At 44.2% G+C, this 19,374-nt stretch overlaps 1 protein-coding gene across 1 annotated transcript in view; it reads right to left on the bottom strand.

The window, feature by feature from the left end:
- The window catches only part of LOC112069731 (transcription factor COE1-like), a gene marked incomplete at its 5' end in the record, with an annotated part of 36,559 nt that overhangs the window by 9,840 nt on the left and 7,345 nt on the right, over positions 1 to 19,374 (bottom strand). Inside the window, one exon of the mRNA XM_070438674.1 lies at positions 12,024 to 12,112. Within this exon, the coding sequence (XP_070294775.1) occupies positions 12,024 to 12,112 (89 nt within the window). The remainder of the gene's footprint in view (positions 1 to 12,023; positions 12,113 to 19,374) is intronic.

The following is a 19,374-nucleotide window of genomic DNA, read 5'->3' as shown; positions in this document are numbered from 1 at the left end:
CTTTTATATTAAACAACACTGCGTATCATGTTAAGTAGATTTTAATATAAACAACACTGGTACCAGTTAAAGTAGCTTTTTAATAAACAAAGGCTGGTACCAGTTAAGTAACGTTTTATAGTAAACAACAGCTGTACGCAGTTAAAAGTAGATATTTAAGTAAGACAACACTCGGTACTGCAGTGTAAAGTAGATTTTATATAAACAACACTGGTACAGTTAAAGTGCTTTTTATATAGAACAACACTGGTATCAGTTAAAGTAGATTTTGAATATAAACAACATGCTACCAGTTAAAGTAGCTTTTAATAAACAACACTTGGTACCAGTTAAAGTAGTTTTATATGAAAAACACTGTATCCAGTTAAAGTAGGCTTTTTATAAACAACACTGGTACCAGTTTAAAGTAGTCTGTTTATATAAAACAAGACATGGTACAGTAGAGGTAGCGTTCACTAGAACAACACTGAGTGACAAGGTTTTAAAGGGCCAATCAGCAGTTTGAACAGGTCTCCCCGACCTCTGTCGTGGTAAACAAGCAGCCAGGAATTGGAGCCTGGGAAACCATATTCGAAGATGTCATAGACAGAAGCTTATGGATGGCAAGTGACTGACCACGCCCATGATATCAACATGAACGGTTTTAACCGAGAGAGAGAGAGAGAGAGAGAATAGCACCAGTATTGCGCTCACTCTACATCTGTTTTCTATTGGAGAAAGACAATGCAATCTGTGTGTAAAGGTCACTAAGCACTTCTTCATACACTATTCATTGGTGTTGGATTTTTTTTTTATAGCAAAGACACTTCTTTCTCAGAACACATTTCCATGGCAATTAGACAACAGTCGTCAACACAAAGGCATTTTTTGTTAACGAGAAACAATTCTTGAAGTGAATCATTCTCTCGTTTCATCCAGGGGGGGAAGTATCCTGAGCCAAGCTATGCCAACTGTGTGAAATATTGCTGTATGTATCCTGTTAGCTGTTGTTTCTCATAAGCACTAGACTCCCTTCTCTCCAACTCATCAAACGCTTTATGGCTGCCTAGGGAACTTCACTCTTATCTCCAATCTAAGACGCAGGCCCCCAGGGACACCAACAACAATAATTGCATTCATTTCTCTGTCATTTTCGACTTGTTTTGTTAAATAAGTTGTTTTTCTTGTTGTCTTAAAAGCATATTATGTGTTGTCAAGTTTTTTATTTTTGAATTAAAAATGATTTCTTAAAGGAAGCGTTTTTTTTTTTACGTGTCTTATGTGTTCTGACATGCCAGGTCCAGGAAAGATAGAAATTCAGACCACTCTGACTGTCTGAAAATCACATTAAGGCTTTGCTATAGACTCATTTCCTTTAGGCTACCCTAAATCCTAATATTTTTGTATACAATTATTCTCAGTCATACACATTCAGTTACAGAACTTCTACTTACAACTGTGAATTCAGACATACAGTACCAGTCAAAGGTTTGGACACACCTACACATTCAAGGGTTTTTCTATATTTTTACTATTTTCTGCGTTGTAGAATAAAAGAGAAGACATCACAACTATGAAATAACACATGGAATCATGTAGGAACCAAAACGAGTGTTAAACAAATCCAAATATATTTGAGACCCTTTGCCTTGATGACAGCTTTGCACACTCTTGGCATTCTCTCAACCAGTGTGCAAAGCTGTCATTAGGCAAAGTGAGGCTATTTTGAAGAATCTCAAATATAAAATATATTTGGATTTGTTTAACACTCGTTTTGGTTCCTACATGATTCCATATGTGTTATTTCATAGTTGTGATCTCTTCTCTTTTATTCTACAACGCAGAAAATAGTAAAAATATAGAAAAACCCTTGAATGAGTAGGTGTGTCCAAACCTTTGACTGGTACTGAATGCATAATATCCATACATTTTGTATTTGCCATATGTATACTGCAACTGCTTAACTGGTGTTAAACAATAGAAAGGTGAAACCAAAGACAGCAATTGTCAATTAAGCTATAAGGCACGAGGGAGTGTGGTATATGGCCAATATACCACGGCTAAGGGGTTGTTCTTTCACGCAACGCAACGTGGAGTGCCTCGATACAGCCCTTAGCCGTGGTATATTGGCCATATATCACAAACCCCCAAGGGGCCTTATTAGAGCAGTAAAAATACATGTTTTGTCATACCCATGGTATACGGTCTGATATACCACGGCTGTCAGCCAATCAGCATTCAGGGATTGAACCACCCAGTTTATAATATGACAATATAATGCATAGGAGCTCCCATATGAACTGTACAGAAACACCACTCTACCCTCATCAGATGAATCTGTTTCCATCTTTACATTCACCCTTTTCTCCTTCCTATGCCCCCCCCCCCCCCCCCCCCCCCTCCTGTTTAAGCAGACACCTGTGTGTGAAGGGTCCTTTTTAAAAGTTAATGTGCTGGGCCCACAGCGTGAGGCTGCGGAGCGACAAGCAGAAAATTGCTCTCCCGTTCCCGGTGTTAACCTCTGCTGTGAACACGCCCTGCAGCATGTGTGTGTAGGCGTGTGGGTGAAGCTGTGTAGGCGTGTGTGTCTGTCTGTGTGTGAATGTGTGTGTGTGTGCAGCGCTGGAACATATTGCCTCTCAAACCCGGGGACCATACAGACAGAACATGATGAGGAGGTCAGGAAAGCAATAAGGAGTTTTAGTGCGCTGTCCAAGGTGCTAAATTCACTCAATTATGGCAGCGCTGCCACTGTGTTAACCTCTCATTACTGGCTCAGTGGGCCGGGGGAGGACTGGGGGAGGGAAGAGAGACCACTCCACACTGCGCCCGCCTCCCAGCCTCCCACAGCCCCAGAGAGATGGAGGGATGGAGAGACACGGGGGTCCGGGGAGAATATAGAGAGAATAGGCAGAGATGGAGGGATGGAGAGACACAGGGGTCCGGGGAGAATATAGAGAGAATATGGAGAGAGTGAGGAGAGATGGAGGGATGGAGAGACACGGGGGTCCGTGGAGAATATAGAGAGAATATGGAGAGAGTACGGAGAGATGGAGGAGAGTGCGTTTCTTTGGTCTTGTCGTCTCTCTGTGTGGCTCCAGCCCCCGGCCCCAGAGAGCTATGGAGGGACATGTGGGACAAGGGAAGCCTTCCATCAGATGGAGATGAGAGAGACGAGGGGAAACTCAGATCACACACATTACTGGGTGAACACAAACACCAAGGCTAAATCACAGAGGACGCAGGCTGAGACACAAACACCTTGCTCCTGAGCTGTTCCCCTCTCCTCATGACCCCCGGAACTTTTCTCTATCCTCCAACACACTCTGCTCTCTCTGTCTAAACCCTAACCTCTACATCTCATCCTGTCTCTGCCGTGATAGATAGATACATGTATGGTACTTTAGACAGACAGACAGACAGACAGACAGACAGACAGACAGACAGACAGACAGACAGACAGACAGACAGACAGACAGACAGACAGACAGACAGACAGACAGACAGACAGACAGGACAGACAGACAGACAGACAGACAGACAGACAGACAGACAGACAGACAGACAGACAGACAGACAGACAGACAGACAGACAGACAGAAATGAGATAGATAGATAGATAGATTAGATAGATTAGATAGATAGATAGATAGATAGATAGAATAGATAGATAGATAGATAGATAGATAGAATAGATAGATAGATAGTATAGATAGATAGATAGATAGACAGATAGACAGAATAGACAGATAGACAGATAGACAGAAGCACAGATAGATGATCTGCTGAGGCTAACACGACGGGGTTGACATCAGCGTGATCCATTGGCCTGGTTGTGTAACCCGAATCCATTTCCTCCTGGGTTACAGTAAAACGCAGGCGCCAGCGATAAACAGGAAAGCAACCCGATCCTCTGGCTGGTCAGCACCATCATTAACCGAACATGGACTCCTGTCTTGCTGCTTCACAAACCCAGAACACACTTTCATATAAAATAGCTAAGGTTCTACGGCTCTCACCCTTTATACTTACAGACTGTTTACGACTAGATGTCTTACTAGAATTATTTATTTCCACCACTGTTTCCTTCACACTAAACTGTAGTAACAATACTGTGTGTGTGTGTGTGTGTGTGTGATATATATGCTGTGCTGTGTGTGTGTGTGATCCATGCTGCTAGCTGACTGTCTTCCTGCATTAGGATCACTCTCTCTCTCTCTAGATGACCACGCGCCACTCTCTCGTCTCTTTCTCGTTCCGTCTCGCTCTTCTCTCTTTCTCGTATCCCTCTCTCTGGGCTTCTGTCTCTTTTCTCTCCCCTCTCGCTCTCTCTCTCTCTCTCTCGTCTCTCTCTCTCTCTCTTCTCTCTCTCTCTACTCCTCTCTTCTCTCTCTCTTCTAAAGGAGGAAGTGTCTGCCTCTATCAGACAGGCTTTTACTGGGTAAATGATGATAGCTCCTAATGTGATCACCATACATTAGGGAGAGGAAATGGTTGGGAAAGGAAACACTTGGGTCATATCTAGATGTAAAGGCAACACGCAAAGACACACATTCACACGCCAGGCCAGGCCAGCAAATACATGACACATTTATCCCTGAGCTTGTTCATTTGCAATCGTATCATCTCCTAATCGTTCTACCAGAGCCATATACAAGCAGGGTCAGGAGTCGTTCGTCTTGAAACAGAGAACCAAAAATGATTGATGTCATCCTTTTGCTGCCCAGCCCCTTCTCCCATGGACCCCTAACTCCTCTCTCTAATGCAGCAGGCCGCCTGCACTTCGTTTACGACAGTACTTGGTGAGACGACACAGTATGATGTCATCTCTGCGTGACTCAATGACCGCTGGAGAAATGTCCAATACTGTATATTCGGGCAGCAGGTAGCTTAGTGGATCGAGCGTTGGACCAGTTACCGAAAGGTTGCTGGATTGAATCCCTGAGCTGACGAGATAAAAAAAATCTGTCGTTCTGGCCCCCCTGAACAAGGCAGTTAATCCACTGTTCCCCGGTCGGCCGTCATTGTAAATAAGAATTTGTTCTTAACTGACTTTCCTAGTTAAAATAAAAATACTAAAGGTTATATTGTATTCTTCACTGTATACTCTAATATTGTACAGCACATTCCCTGTATCAACTCAGTCCATAGAAATACGTTATTCTACCCTGGTATCAGCGTTCAAGCCCATCCATGACAAATGGAACACCATAAACATGGCTTCCACAAGCTTCAGTAGCTCTCAGCAACCTATGGCAGATAGATACGTCTGACAATCAACGACTTCCCTACAGTCTGTTTTGAGCCGCCTTGAAAGAGAGAGAGGAGAGAGGAGAGAGAGAGAGAGAGAGAGGAGAGAGAGAGAGAGAGAGAGAGAGAGAGAGAGAGAGAGAGAGAGAGAGAGAGAGAGAGACGAGAGAGAGGAGACAGAGAGAGAGACAGGAGAGAGAGAGAGAGAGAGAGAAGAGAGAGAGATGGTTGGTTGGTTGGTTATGTATGGTTATTTTGACACTTGGTTATGGTTGTTACTGTTGTCCCGTTGACAATTTGGATTCTCATTTTTATTTTTATATTGTAAATATCCAAAATAAGCTTTGGCAATATGTACATTGTTACGTCATGCCAATAAACAAATTGAATTGAATTGAGAGAGAGAGAGAGGAGAGAGAGAGAGAGAGAAGAGAGAGAGAGAGAGAGAGGAGAGAGAGAGAGAGAGAGAGAGAGGGAGAGGCTTGTGTGTGGCTACTGCTACGGCTGGTCTCACAGTGTGTTCGGTTGATCTATGCTACCTTGCCGTGTGGAATACAGACAGTTGGCTTTTTTCGCGCGAACGAATGGCGTGTATACACGTATATTGATACGCAGGGCGAGCTACGGAACAAACAACAACAACATGTTGAGGGGACGGATGGAGGTTGTTGCTGGGGAATAGTTCATTCCTGGCGGCCCCAGATTGTCCTTGTTGAACGCATGCCAAGGGGGTCATTTTAAAGGCAGCCTCTGTCTTCTCTGTAGTGGTGTGAATGTTCACTGAACAATTAGAGCTTCTGCTTTCCCGTCCTAATCCCTTCAACACGGCCCACTACTCCGTCTGTCCCTGCCCGCCTGTCTGTCTGTCTGTCGCTCGCCACCATGTGCTCCCGTCGGCAGCCAGGCGACCTGGCTCTATACGTGCACACACACACACACACACACACACACACACACACACACACACACACACACACACACACACACACACACACACACACACTACACACACACACACACACACACACACACACACACACACACACACACACACACAACCACGCTTGCTCCCAATCACTCCCTCCCTGTTCACCTAGGCTAGAAAATCTGCTGTGACGATCCAAATGAATGTCAATGATATCCACTGGAGCTTGTCTATTATCTGTTCCAGTCTGATCCCAAGCCTGATGTGTTATCAACTCAGACCATTCTTCTAGACTGGATAGAGGGAAGTTGTCACTTCTTCAATTGTTTTCTTTCTTTCTCTCTCTCTTTCTTTCTTTCTTTCTCTCTCTCTTACTCTCTCTCTCTCTCTCTCTTACTCTCTCTCTTTTTCTATTTCTATCTTTCTCTCGTTCTCCCTCTCTCTCCCCTTCTCTCCCGCCTCCACCCTGGGAGATTGAGTTCAGCAGTTGAAAGGAGTGCCGTCAACAAACAGTTATTACCTCAATAAAGGAGGGGATCGATAGGGCAGAGATGAGCAGCCAAGCTGGTGATATCAGCAGAGAGGAGGGGAGGGGGAGGCCACTGTGCCAGTCAGCCAGCCAGAGAGGCTGCTGGGAAAGAAATTACCTACACACTTCCGTTGGCCGCCCATGTCCAAACACTTCACAAGACGTTACAGTAAAGACGTCAAATGCATGGGGATGATTTTATTCCCCCCCCCCCCTTTCTTATGCCCACACACATAATCATGGTATCACACACGGTCACACTATCACAAACACTGGTGTGTCTTCCCCTTTACTGTGACTCAATTACTCTTAGCGGAACAATAATAAAGTCCAGGGAGCGGAGGCTTCGATCGGCTGCCCCGCTGGAAGGCAAGCTGCTGACTGCACCATGATGGATCACCTCTGGCTGCCTGCACACTTAAACAGCACAAACACCCCCCCTCACACGCATATATACACACACGCGGGGCACGCACGCACACGCACACAGACACGCACACATAGATTGCCGTCCATGCATTGCAAACCTTGTAGTGTTGAGCCTGCGGATAACAATGTGAAAAGGGAGATATGACTGTCTGTGTACGTATTGGAGAGACTGAAGAGAGCGTGCTAGAGACCGAGGAATGAAGGACAGGCAACACGAGTTCTCGTATCCTGTAAGCCTATTGTTTCTGAGTTTCCATTTATAGTCCAGGACCTGTGTATACTTCTACACACGTGCGTGCCTGTGTGCACATGCATAAACACACAGATACGCGTTTAGCTTGACATCCCTAGGGGCGTATGGCACCTGCTCAGGCTAATACAAGGTATAAGAAGAGTGGATGTTTTCCTCCATGAGGCCTCCCTCTCTCTCTCAGGGGACAGGGTTGTTTTTCTCAACTGTTAGGAGGATGTTGAGGGAGGGAGTGAAGGGGGCATGTGGGTGACAGAGGACCTCATGACCTGACTATAACCCACTCAGCTCAACGCTGATGGCCTACAGCAGGGGTCCATAATTACATTCAGCCGTGGGCCGATTTTCCCTTTAGCGGATTGTCGGGGGGCGGAACATAATTATAAATAATTTTTACACTGGAAATTGACCGCAAGAATCCCGAACAGATAGATATAGTATAAGAAAAAAACGTAATTATTCCAAACCTTGATTGCATTTGGGTACAATCACATAGGCCTACGCCTCTCTATTAATGCATGGGAATACTTGGGAACAAATTTCCTAAATTAAATAATTTTTGAGTCTTTTATGTCTTACAACTAAAATAATCAACCCCCAAAAAAGTTCAATTTAAAAAAAGAAAATTCTCGGAGAACTCGGGGGCCAAATAACATCACCCGCAGGCCGAATTTAGCCCCTTGGGCTGCCTATTGGAGAACCCTGGTCTACAGTCTCAAAGGCTTTAAAGTAATGGATTGGATATTGCATACTAAGTAGCACACTCTCCATCTGAATCACATACAGTCAGTAGCTACATGACCTTATCCAAATGAGGTCCTCCTCAGCTCAGACACTAAGCCCTTGACAATCCAGTCTCATCAAGACAGTGACATGGCCACTGAACTCTAGATTTAACAGTACTTGCTTCTGGCCTGGACCAAGAGAATGTCGAGCATTCTAAAATACCCTTGGAGGCGCCGGCTATGCGTTGCTGAGCAGGACTAGACAGCAGAGCCGACAGCACCAACTGGCTGCGTCACCATCAACACCTATAGAGGTTTATCAGATCTGTCCTCCCCAGGCCAGCTGCAGCCAGGCTGGGTAGTGGGGGTGGTATAGGGGATGGTGGGGTGGTCAGTACTAACACAGATAACCACATCAGAGGAGGGGGGAGTACGGTTGGTCAAAAAGGGAGGTGAGTCACTGGCCCATCCACCCTCTGACGCATCCTTTCCAGGAAGTAGAACACGCCCACTGCCTGATGACATCATCACATCCTCAACACTGGTCAGTCATTGGGTATGATATCATTTCCTGCTAGATGTCTCCTCACACTGATTAACACGTTATGAGATGTTGGAGAATGTATTTAAAATGTGATGTACTGGAACTCCATGCTGATTTTTCTCCCTTCAATCAAAAAAGAGGTCAACAAAGGCAGTGAAAATGACCGTGTCAATCTCCATGTCCATGTGTCTGATTTTTTACAAATCAAACCAACCTCATTGGACATGACAGTGCACTGGTCTGCATCTAATGGGGGTAAAAGTGCTGGGAGTGTGAGTGAGTGGAGGGCGTTCGGTATGGAGCGATGGCTACAATAGCTGTCTGTTCGCCTATTACACAGCTGGTGCTGCTCTACATGTGAGGTTAATGTGAACTAATTGACGTGTGCAGTGTGTGTGTGTGTGTGTGTGTGTGTGTGTGTGTGTGTGTGGTGTGTGTGTGTGGTGTGTGTGTGTGTGTGGGGTGTGTGTGTGTGGAAGAGCCGTTTCAACATATATTAATATTATTTTTTATATCAATATTTTTATGTTTTATATCAATAATGGAATTTTCTATATAAATAATTCTAATTTTTCTATAAAAAACTGGAATCATCGATATCAAAATATCAATATAACATGTTTTATATAATTGTTTGTAATATATCGATAATTACATTTTTTATATCAAAAACTAGAATTTTCAATATCTATTTTGTATATCAATAATTATCTAATGATGCATATATTACCATATATTTAGCATTATTAAAACTTAAACCAATCAGCTTCAAGCGCCTTGAATGTCAATGAAGAGTAGAGTGGAGAGAGCACTGAGAGACATTCTTCACATTTTGTTGCCTTAAAATGGATTTTTAAATGGATTAGATAGTTTTTTTCCCTACTAATGTACACAACCTATTACACAATTCTAAAGTGAACAAAAAATTATAGAACATTTCCCAAATTAATAAAAAATACAAAACAAAAAGGCTGCCAAAGGTGCTTCGCCAAGTATTAACTGTGGGGTGTGAAGACATACGCAATCGATACATTTCCCTTTCTTATTTTCTTATTTTTTGGGGGGCGGCAGGTAACCTAGTGTTTAGAGCGTCGTGCCAGGAACCAAAAGATTGCTGGACCGAATCCCCAAGCTGACAAGGTAAAAATGTGTTATTCTGCCCCTGAACAAGGCAGTTAACCCACTGTTCCCCGGTAGGCTGTCATTGTAAATAGGAATTTGATCTTAACTGACTTGCCTAGTTAAATAAAGGTAACATGCAAATTAATTTGGAAAATGTTCTATAACTTTTCTTTCACTGGAGATATTCTAGCTACTAAAGTAATGATGAGAGTAGTGTCCTTCACTACACACCAGAGCCCAGGTTGGATTGCCAATGGAGCTGCTGTAGTCTTAAGGCACGGTGTCAAACTCATTCCACGGAGGGCTGAGCGTCTGTGGGTTTTCACTCCACCCTTGTACTTGATTGAGGAATTAAGGTCACTAATTAGTAAGGAACTCCCTTCACCTGGTTGTCTAGAGCTTAATTGAAAGGAAAAAAACTAAAACCAGCAGACACTAGACCCTCCATGGAATGAGTTTGACACCCCTGTTAAAGTTCCGCTTCGGTTCGACTGGTTGTCCGCTGGTTTTCCTTTAAATGAAGCCATAGACAACCAGGTGAGGGGAGTTCTGAACTGAACGAGATAAAACCAGCAATAGGACTGCTTGAGACGGCGAAAGAAATCTGTCATTCATTTTGATGTTTTGCACAGGATATCGTAGTCGCTGCAATTTTACATCGAACTAAGATGCTCGGTGCAGTATTTCTCAAGTGAACAAAATGTGCATGGAAACGATTCGTCTCTCGCTGAAGGACAACAAACACTTCATTTTAGAATCCTTACTGTTGACCAAACACCGACAAAGGGCCGTAGACTACAAACAGTCGAGAAAAAAAAACTTCCCGAAGACCAAAACGAACAGAAACGTCGTCGGCGTATATGCACAAACTTTTTTCGGAGCTTTTAGAGCGTGTGGAGCGTGTGTGAGCTAGGAGACTGGGCTAGAAGTCTGAGCCTACTCTAGGTACAGTACAGGAGCGGGGTAAGGCGAGTGGCGGGGTGGAGTGGGGCACACCGCCATACTGCTCCTAATTACCTTCCTCTTACTCTATTAAGTGCTGTTGTTCCAGCAGGGCTCCAGGGTATGAGGCACAGAAAACAAGATAAAGTGCTGTATATTTATTACTCCCAAAGGATCAATTTACACCCTGCTTTTCTGTGGCTCGCAGAGCACAACATGCACACACAAGTTATACACTCGTCCAAGTACGCACACACATAGCGTGCACACATGAACACACACACACACTTTGCTGGTGAAGGAGTGTAAAGGAGTGTGGTGCTTTGCTTTTTGCACCATTTTTAGGCAATGCTAACTGCTAACAGAAAATGGTGTGCACTTCCACAGCAGTGATGTCAACTGCCCTTGGCTTAAGCGCATTCGCCTGGCGACACGTGAGATCGTTAACACGTGCAGGAGTCTGTGTGTCGTTCGATGACATCAGAGATGACAAGGACTCCGCCGTTGCCGAGACGTGAGTCTGTTCCCTTTGATGTCACAGGAAGTGTGCGTCGCTGGAAGCGCTTCAGTGAGAAACGCCGCCGATCCAAACAGCTGGTGAACACACAGGGTCGTGACCCTGCCCACCCAACAGGCTACAGTACAGTATGCTAAGGTTCAGCTGCATCTGCACTCTGCAGGAGTACTGTACTGGAGAGGACCTGGTCTTTGCCTGCGTAGATAGAACTGACACATCTTTGTATAAAAAGATAAATGATCCTTTGGTCCTAATTACACATGTATTTCCACTCAACAGTCTTTTTGCTTTCACTGATAAAAACAAATAGCGTATCTAGAACATTATAGGATCTTGACGCAAGTGAAAGACAAAACGTATCTAGGCAAGAGTAGCAAGATAGAGAAGGCTGATTCAATCATTTGAGAGTGATATTGGTCGAATATTTTAAAATCAAACTACTTTTAGATTTTCTAACAAAGCATGCTTGAACGTGTAGAAATATAGACATAGAGTGGCGTGAGAGAGGACTGTGGACTGATTGGACAGTTAGGGTACAGGCTGTGGACTGATTGGACAGTTAGGGTACAGGCTGTGGACTGATTGGACAGTTAGGGTACAGGCTNACAGGCTGTGGACTGATTGGACAGTTAGGGTACAGGCTGTGGACTGATTGGACAGTTAGGGTACAGGCTGTGGACTGATTGGACAGTTAGGGTACGGGCTGTGGACTGATTGGACAGTTAGGGTACAGGCTGTGGACTGATTGGACAGTTAGGGTACGGGCTGTGGACTGATTGGATAGTAGAGGTGCAGGTGGTGTAACTGGTACCTTGGGAAGGCGTTCTGGATCTCCAGGGTGTCGGGGGATGACCTTCTGCAGCCGCTGAAAGCCGTAATCGATGGTGGGCTCATTCAGGGCTGAGGACACACACACACACAGGAGCACAGGGTTACAACACTGTAACATCATCTCAGAACAACTTGAGCATACGATCACAATGTTCATCTCCAAATGGCCTCTGAGTTCACTCTTCGTGCAGTACTCATCTTGCCGTCCTGTTTGTACATTCCCAGGTTATTTCTGAAGTTGTGTCCCCAATGGAAGTATAAGGTAGCAGAAAAGGGACTGTCCTAAATACATCAGTAAAACACATGCATCGAGGAACCAGACAGGTACCAAGGCACTTTCCAGCCTGTGATTGCTTCAAAGTGAGCTTTTCATTAGTTGAAGCAACAATCTAGAGATAAAACAGAGCTAGCGTGAAGCAGAGTGAAGGGGATTTAAATATATGATCGTGGCTAATGGAAGTCATTTTACATTCCCATGAAGCTAGATTGCCTGTATTTATAAAAGTGAGTGTAAAAAGCACATACGCTATGGTAATCTGGGGATTTTAAAGGACATTTACTTTTTACGTTTAGCATTGCAATTACTGGTATGAAGCCTTTATCCTGTCAGAAGAGAGAGAGAGATGTAAAAGCCTGTCAGTCAGTGAGGGGAGCTAGGCGAGAGGCATATTTACATGCCTGCTGACAGCCAGCCAGGCGACTAGTGATAGAGGAACCGGAATGGCGGAGCGGAGTGTGGGCAGAGGGAGACAAGATGGCTGCCCAGCCCCAGAGCATTGTTTTATGGAGTTCTATCTGCCCTAAATGGAGCCTTTAAGAACTCCGCGAGACTCAACAACAGCACAGACTTAGATAAGGATTTGATGTGACAAAAATAATCTCCGGTTCAACTTCTGAAAGGAACCAATATCAGGCCTGAAGCCTGATTTCACCCAAAAGAAAACAAAGTGTTAAGGTTACTCATTTCAGAATTATTTTTGATAATTATTACCATGGACAGGCATAGTTAAGGTTCAAAATATAAGTGAATAACAGGGTTAGACTATTCCTGTTGCTAGAATAATCTCACCCCTGAAGCTGAACAGTTCGCACATTATCACTGACACAAATGCTCATTTATTCTGAAAAGGATGAAATCATGTCTGTGGCAAAGAACGTTTTCACCGCAGGGACTGAACCCACATCGCCAATGACAATTCCCAATTTTGTAACAAAGAGCAGAATAAAAGCTAGATATTCCAGCAGGAATCTGATACTGTCTGCACAGCCGAACGCCCACCAACACCAGGCATCCCTAAACCCCGTTCCCAAGCCCCGGCCTCCACAGTCTGTGGCTGTGGGGCTTTCTCTTCCTGTTATCATAACCTCCCGGGCCTTTGTCAAGATGCCTGCAGCATTTTGACACTGGAACAATGACCCTTTCTTCTGCTGGGTCTGGGGAGAGAGGGGTCTGGCTGAGTGTGTGTGTGTTGTCCGGGTTCTCTGTTGGAGAGCTAGAGTTTACATATACAAACACACACTATCTCTGTGACTCACCACATTCACGGATATACTATCTATATGCACACAATCACGTAGGGACGCAGGCATGTGCACACGCACGCACACACACACACACAGATGGAGAAAATGGAGCGATGGGAAAAGAGGAAGAGAAAAAGAGTGTTTGACATGGTGTAAGGGTATGGATAAAGGAGATATTAGAAGGGTGTGAGGGTATGGATAAAGGAGATATTAGAAGGGTGTGAGGGTATGGATAAAGGAGATATTAGAAGGGTGTGAGGGTATGGATAAAGGAGGTATTAGAAGGGTGTGAGGGTATGGATAGAGGAGATATTAGAAGGGTGCGAGGGTATGGATAGAGGAGATATTAGAAGGGTGCGAGGGTATGGATAGATGAGATATTAGAGAGGTTGAGGGAGTGGATAGATGAGATATTAGAAGGGTGTGGGGGTATGTTTAGATGAGATATTAAAAGGGTGTGAGGGTATGTTTAGATGAGATATTAGAAGGGTGTGAGGGTGTGGATAGATGAGATATTAGAAGGGTGTGAGGGTGTGGATAGATGAGATATTAGAAGGGTGTGAGGGTATGTTTAGATGAGATATTAGAAGGGTGTGTGATGCTAGGTGCTTTCCATGGAGTGTTCCAGTAAATGTCCGTTACAGCTTAGTGTATTATGTTCCATAATTGGTCTGTCTGTGGTGAGCTCACACACACCAGTGGAGACGAAAATATAGCCAGTCAATTTGTCTCAAAATGATCAAAAAGACCCTTTAAAAAGCATGTGTCCACATCTGTACAGAGAATGGCATCCACATATACTGACAGATAATAACTACTGTATGTATTTGTAATGTAATCGTGACCGGTAGCTCATAAAAAGGACCACCAACATCAAAACACTCCCATATACAGTGCATATAGAGGTATAGAGAACACACACACAAAGAGTGGCACCAGGTAATATGGCACCACACGGGCCCACTTTAACAACAACCATCCTGGAGTTAAAACAGAGCTCTGTGTCTCATTCACATATTATACTCTAACTGTGCCTATTGTTTCTCCCTCTTACCCTCCGTCAATCCCTACAAGCACATATTTCATTTAACATAATGACTCTTTGAGCCAACAATGCTTCAATTGTTTTTCAAAAGGCGAATTAAAGGAGTGTGTGTCTGTGCATAGTGGCAGGTCGCCTGGAACGGGTAGGTGAGTAGCACAAATACAGTGTGGAGGAGAAAAGAAGACCTCCTCTCTCTCTCTCTCTCTCTCTCTCTCTCTCTCTCTCTCTCTCTCTCTCTCTCTCTCTCTCTCTTCTCTCCCTCTCTCTCTCTCTCTTCTCTCTCTCAATTCAATTCAATTCAATTCAAGGGCTTTATTGGCATGGAAACATGTGTTAACATTGCCAAAGCAAGTGAGTAGATATTATTACAAAAGTGAATAAAACAATACAAATTAACAGTAAACATTACACATACAGAAGTTTCAAAACAATAAAGACATTACACATGTTATATTATATATATACAGTGTTGTAACAATGTAAAATGGATAAAGCACACAAGTTAAAATAAATAAGCCATAAATATGGGTTGTATTTACAATGGTGTTTGTTCTTCACTGGTTGCCCTTTTCTTGTGGCACAGGTCACAAATCTTGCTGCTGTGATGGCACACTGTGGAATTTCTCCCAGTAGATATGGGAGTTTATCAAAATTGGATTTGTTTTCAAATTCTTTGTGGATCTGTGTAATCTGAGGGAAATATGTCTCTCTAATATGGTCATACATTGGGCAGGAGGTTAGGAAGTGCAGCTCAGTTTCCACCTCATTTTGTGGGCAGTGTGCACATAGCCTGTCTTCTCTTGAGAGCCATGTCTGCCTACGGCGGCCTTTCTCAATAGCAAGGCTATGCTCACTGAGTCTGTACATAGTCAAAGCTTTCCTTAAGTTTGGGTCAGTCACAGTGGTCAGGTATTCTGCCACTGTGTACTCTCTGTTTAGGGCCAAATAGCATTTCTAGTTGCTCTGTTTTTTTGTTAATTCTTTCCAATGTGTCAAGTAATTATCTTTTTGTTTTCTCATGATTTGGTTGGGTCTAATTGTGCTGTTGTCCTGGGGCTCTGTGGGGTGTGTTTGTGTTTGTGAACAGAGCCCTAGGACCAGCTTGCTAGGGACTCTTCTCCAAGTTCATCTCTCTGTAGGGATGGCTTTGTTATGGAAGGTTTGGGATCGCTTCCTTTTAGGTGGTTGTAGAATTTAACGGCTCTTTTTCTGGATTTTGATAATTAGTGGGTATCGGCCTAATTCTGCTCTGCATGCATTATTTGGTGTTCTACGTTGTACACGGAGGATATTTTTGCAGAATTCTGCATGCAGAGTCTCCAATTTGGTGTTTGTCCCATTTTGTGAAATCTTGGTTGGTGAGCGGACCCCAGACCTCACAACCATAAAGGGCAATGGGCTCTATGACTGATTCAAGTTATTTTTAGCCAGATCCTAATTGGTATGTTGAAATTTATGTTCCTTTTGATGGCATAGAAGGCCCTTCTTGCCTTGTCTCTCAGATCGTTTACAGCTTTGTGGAAGATACCTGTGGTGCTGATGTTTAGGCGAGGTATGTATAGTTTTTTTGTGTGCTCTAGGGCAACGGTGTCTAGAGGAATTTGTGGTCCTGGTGACTGGACCTTTTTTGGAACACCATTATTTTGGTCTTACTGAGATTTACTGTCAGGGCCCAGGTCTGACAGAATCTGTGGCAGAAGATCTAGGTGCTGCTGTAGGCCCTCCTTGGTTGGTGACAGAAGCACCAGATCATCAGCAAACAGTAGACATTTGACTTCGGTTCTAGTAGGGTGAGACCGGGTGCTGCAGACTGTTCTAGTGCCGCGCCCAATTCGTTGATATATATGTTGAAGAGGGTGGGGCTTAAGCTGCATCCCTGTCTCACCCCACGACCCTGTGTGAAGAAATGTGTGTGTTTTTTGCAATTTTAACCGCACACTTGTTGTTGTGTGTACATGGATATTTATAATGTCGTATGTTTTACCCCCAACACCACTTTCCATCAATTTGTATAGCAGACCCTCATGCAAATTGAGTCGAAGGCTTTTTTGAAATCAACAAATCTCTCTCTCTCCTCTCTCTCTCTCTCTCTCTCTCTCTCTCTCTCTCTCTCGGCGGGGACTGATCTAATTGATTTAGCTACGACAGTCTCCACATTATTATTTAAAGGAGGAGAATTCAATTAATATTCAGATGAAGAGTTGTGTTAGGGCGATGACGGGTGTAGCAAGGAGTCATGTAAGGGGAGGAGGAGGACGGGCCCTGATGAAGCTTAGGAATCGAATATGGATGAGGAGGTGAGGGAGGGACGGCAAGGTTGAGGAATGGTGTCGGGAGGATGAGGGAGGTTGGCGGTTGATGAGGCCAGGGAGCGAGGCGGGGGAGGGGGCCAGGGCTGGCGGTAGGGCGGCGCTGCCTGTAAGGTCTCCATTAACAGGCTGATATGGAGATGGATGGGCTCTGCTCTGCGTGTCAACACGGCCACGCAGTTGTGGATGTCAGATGCTGTTTACTCCCCCTTATTGCTATCGATTTCCACATTGGGCACAATCTTTGCACCAGGAGAGCGGATAATATTCACTTACTGGGAGGTAAGAGGGCAGGGAAAGGGGGGAGAGGAGAGGAAGGGAGACACTTGGAGCTCGATGAATGAACATGAGGGGCGAAATACTCCCGTAGCAATATCCCCATGACAAAATGAAATGTTTTGTGGTGATTCATTTTGAGCTTAACATAAAAAAAACATGATTTCCCCTCACTGTTGATGCCAGCCCCCGAGAGCTGAGAAAAACCTCCCAAGCACCCAAGAATAATCGGTTACAAAATATGTTTGTCTTTTCTTAGGAAAGAACTAACCTTTCCTCCACTTACACCACTGAGAAATCATACTGAACACACACATTTAAATGTGTGTGGGAAGGGGGGCCAAGTCAAGGTAGTATGCCAAGAAGGAAACATATTCTAGGGGACGTGAGCCTTTAAAATGTGTACATATGTTCCCGTTCACATGAATGGAGTGGAGAGGTGGTCAAAAGCTGACAGTGATTCTAACCAAACATCCATTGTGTGCCTGGATACACTGTTTATGTAAAATGACTCTCCGGGTTCCATTACACCAGGCCTATTCTCTGCCCTGCACTGTTTTCAATGAATGATTCCACTAGATAAGCATTGACAACAAAAGTATGCATCACAATTTAGAATCATAGTCCAGTCATAGGGGACCGAGTGGCGGGTCAACTACAGACCCGGGTTTGATCCCGGGCTGTATCACAAGTGGCTGTGATCGGGAGTCCCAGAGGGCGGCGCACAATTGCCCCAGCGTCGTCCGGGTTAGGGGAGGAATTGGCCGGGTTTGGTCGTCATTGTAAAGAAAAGTTTGGTCTAAACTGACTTGCCTAGTTAATTAAAGATAAAGTAAAACACAGACAATTGCGGTCGCAAGCTCCAGTTGTATTCGGCATTACTAATCTGTCTCGTATAAAAATGATTTCAAACGGTTACAAAAACCCAATCATGTTCAGGGATAAACAACCAGCACCATCTTATCAGGAAACACCCTGCCATGTTTTCTTCAGAAATAGACCGTTTATAGAAACACAACACTATAGACTATCATATTAGTGAAACATGACCGCATAAACATGTTGAGAATGGAGAAGTGAGTTTGGGTGGCCATCCGTCCTCCTGTACCTCTGCTGCCTGGCGCTCTCTGCGTGTGCAACAACTCAAACCACACAGAGAGTATTTATAGTGTAGGAGAATTCCCTCTTTTAACTGTTTTATTGTTTTCCACTTATTAATACCACATGTGTTGACTTGGGGAAGAGATGCTGGTTTATGTTACTCCATGGGCTGCATTAGCTAGCGGTTTTACACAGAAATAACACACATGGCAGCGCAGGTTTGCACCAAATCAACCTCTAAAATGTCATTGGTGGAATTACTGACCAGAAAATGTATTGTGGTCATAAAATAAAAAAATAAATGGACTCCAATATGAACAGAAGTTTGACCTTGGAGTCTACTTCAAGTTTGACCTTGAGGATTAGAGCACCCTATGATATTTGGGGCGGCAGGTAGCCTAGTGGTTAGAGTGTTGGATCGAATCCCCGAGCTGACACGGTAAAAATCTGTCGTTCTGCCCCTGAACAAGGCAGTCAACCCACTTTTCCGAGGCCGTCGTTGAAAATAAGAATTTGTTCTTAACTGACTTGCCTAGTTAAATAAAGGTAAAAAATACAATTAGGGCCAGAATGGAACATGGCATTGCTATTTCTTAGTAACCCAACTCGACCACTGTCAGAGAACGACACATTACAGGTTACCACAGCAGCCCGTTACAGTTGACCACAACAAAATGGCGCAACCTTGGCAAGAAGGAAAAAGGAGGTCGTCAGGAGAATTCTCCAAGATTAGGCCCCTGGTTGTCAACACTGGATTTTCAACAGTCTACTAGTATATAACGGAGTATGAAGGCACAAAGCCTCTCTAGCCATGGAATCATAGGGACAGGCATTCTGACAATGCTCCCCCAAAGAAGATCGGATCCAAACGACTAAAACTAAACAGCAATAAATAAATGAACACAACGCTCCCCTTCTCCCCCTGCTCAAACCACTATGTGAAGGATTCCTTGCAATCACACAGATCAATGCTCATTGAAATTTCATGAGGGCAGATCCAGGCCTCATCATATTTCACAATAATGACCTGGAGAAGAGGATGGTGTGGGGAGGAGAGGAGGAGGAGTGGAGGGGGT

This window comes from Salvelinus sp. IW2-2015, unplaced genomic scaffold (genome assembly GCF_002910315.2).
Source record: "Salvelinus sp. IW2-2015 unplaced genomic scaffold, ASM291031v2 Un_scaffold1098, whole genome shotgun sequence".
Lineage (NCBI taxonomy): Eukaryota > Metazoa > Chordata > Actinopteri > Salmoniformes > Salmonidae > Salvelinus > Salvelinus sp. IW2-2015.
Note: the sequence above shows the minus strand (reverse complement) of the source record. Positions and strands in the feature narration are given on the sequence as shown.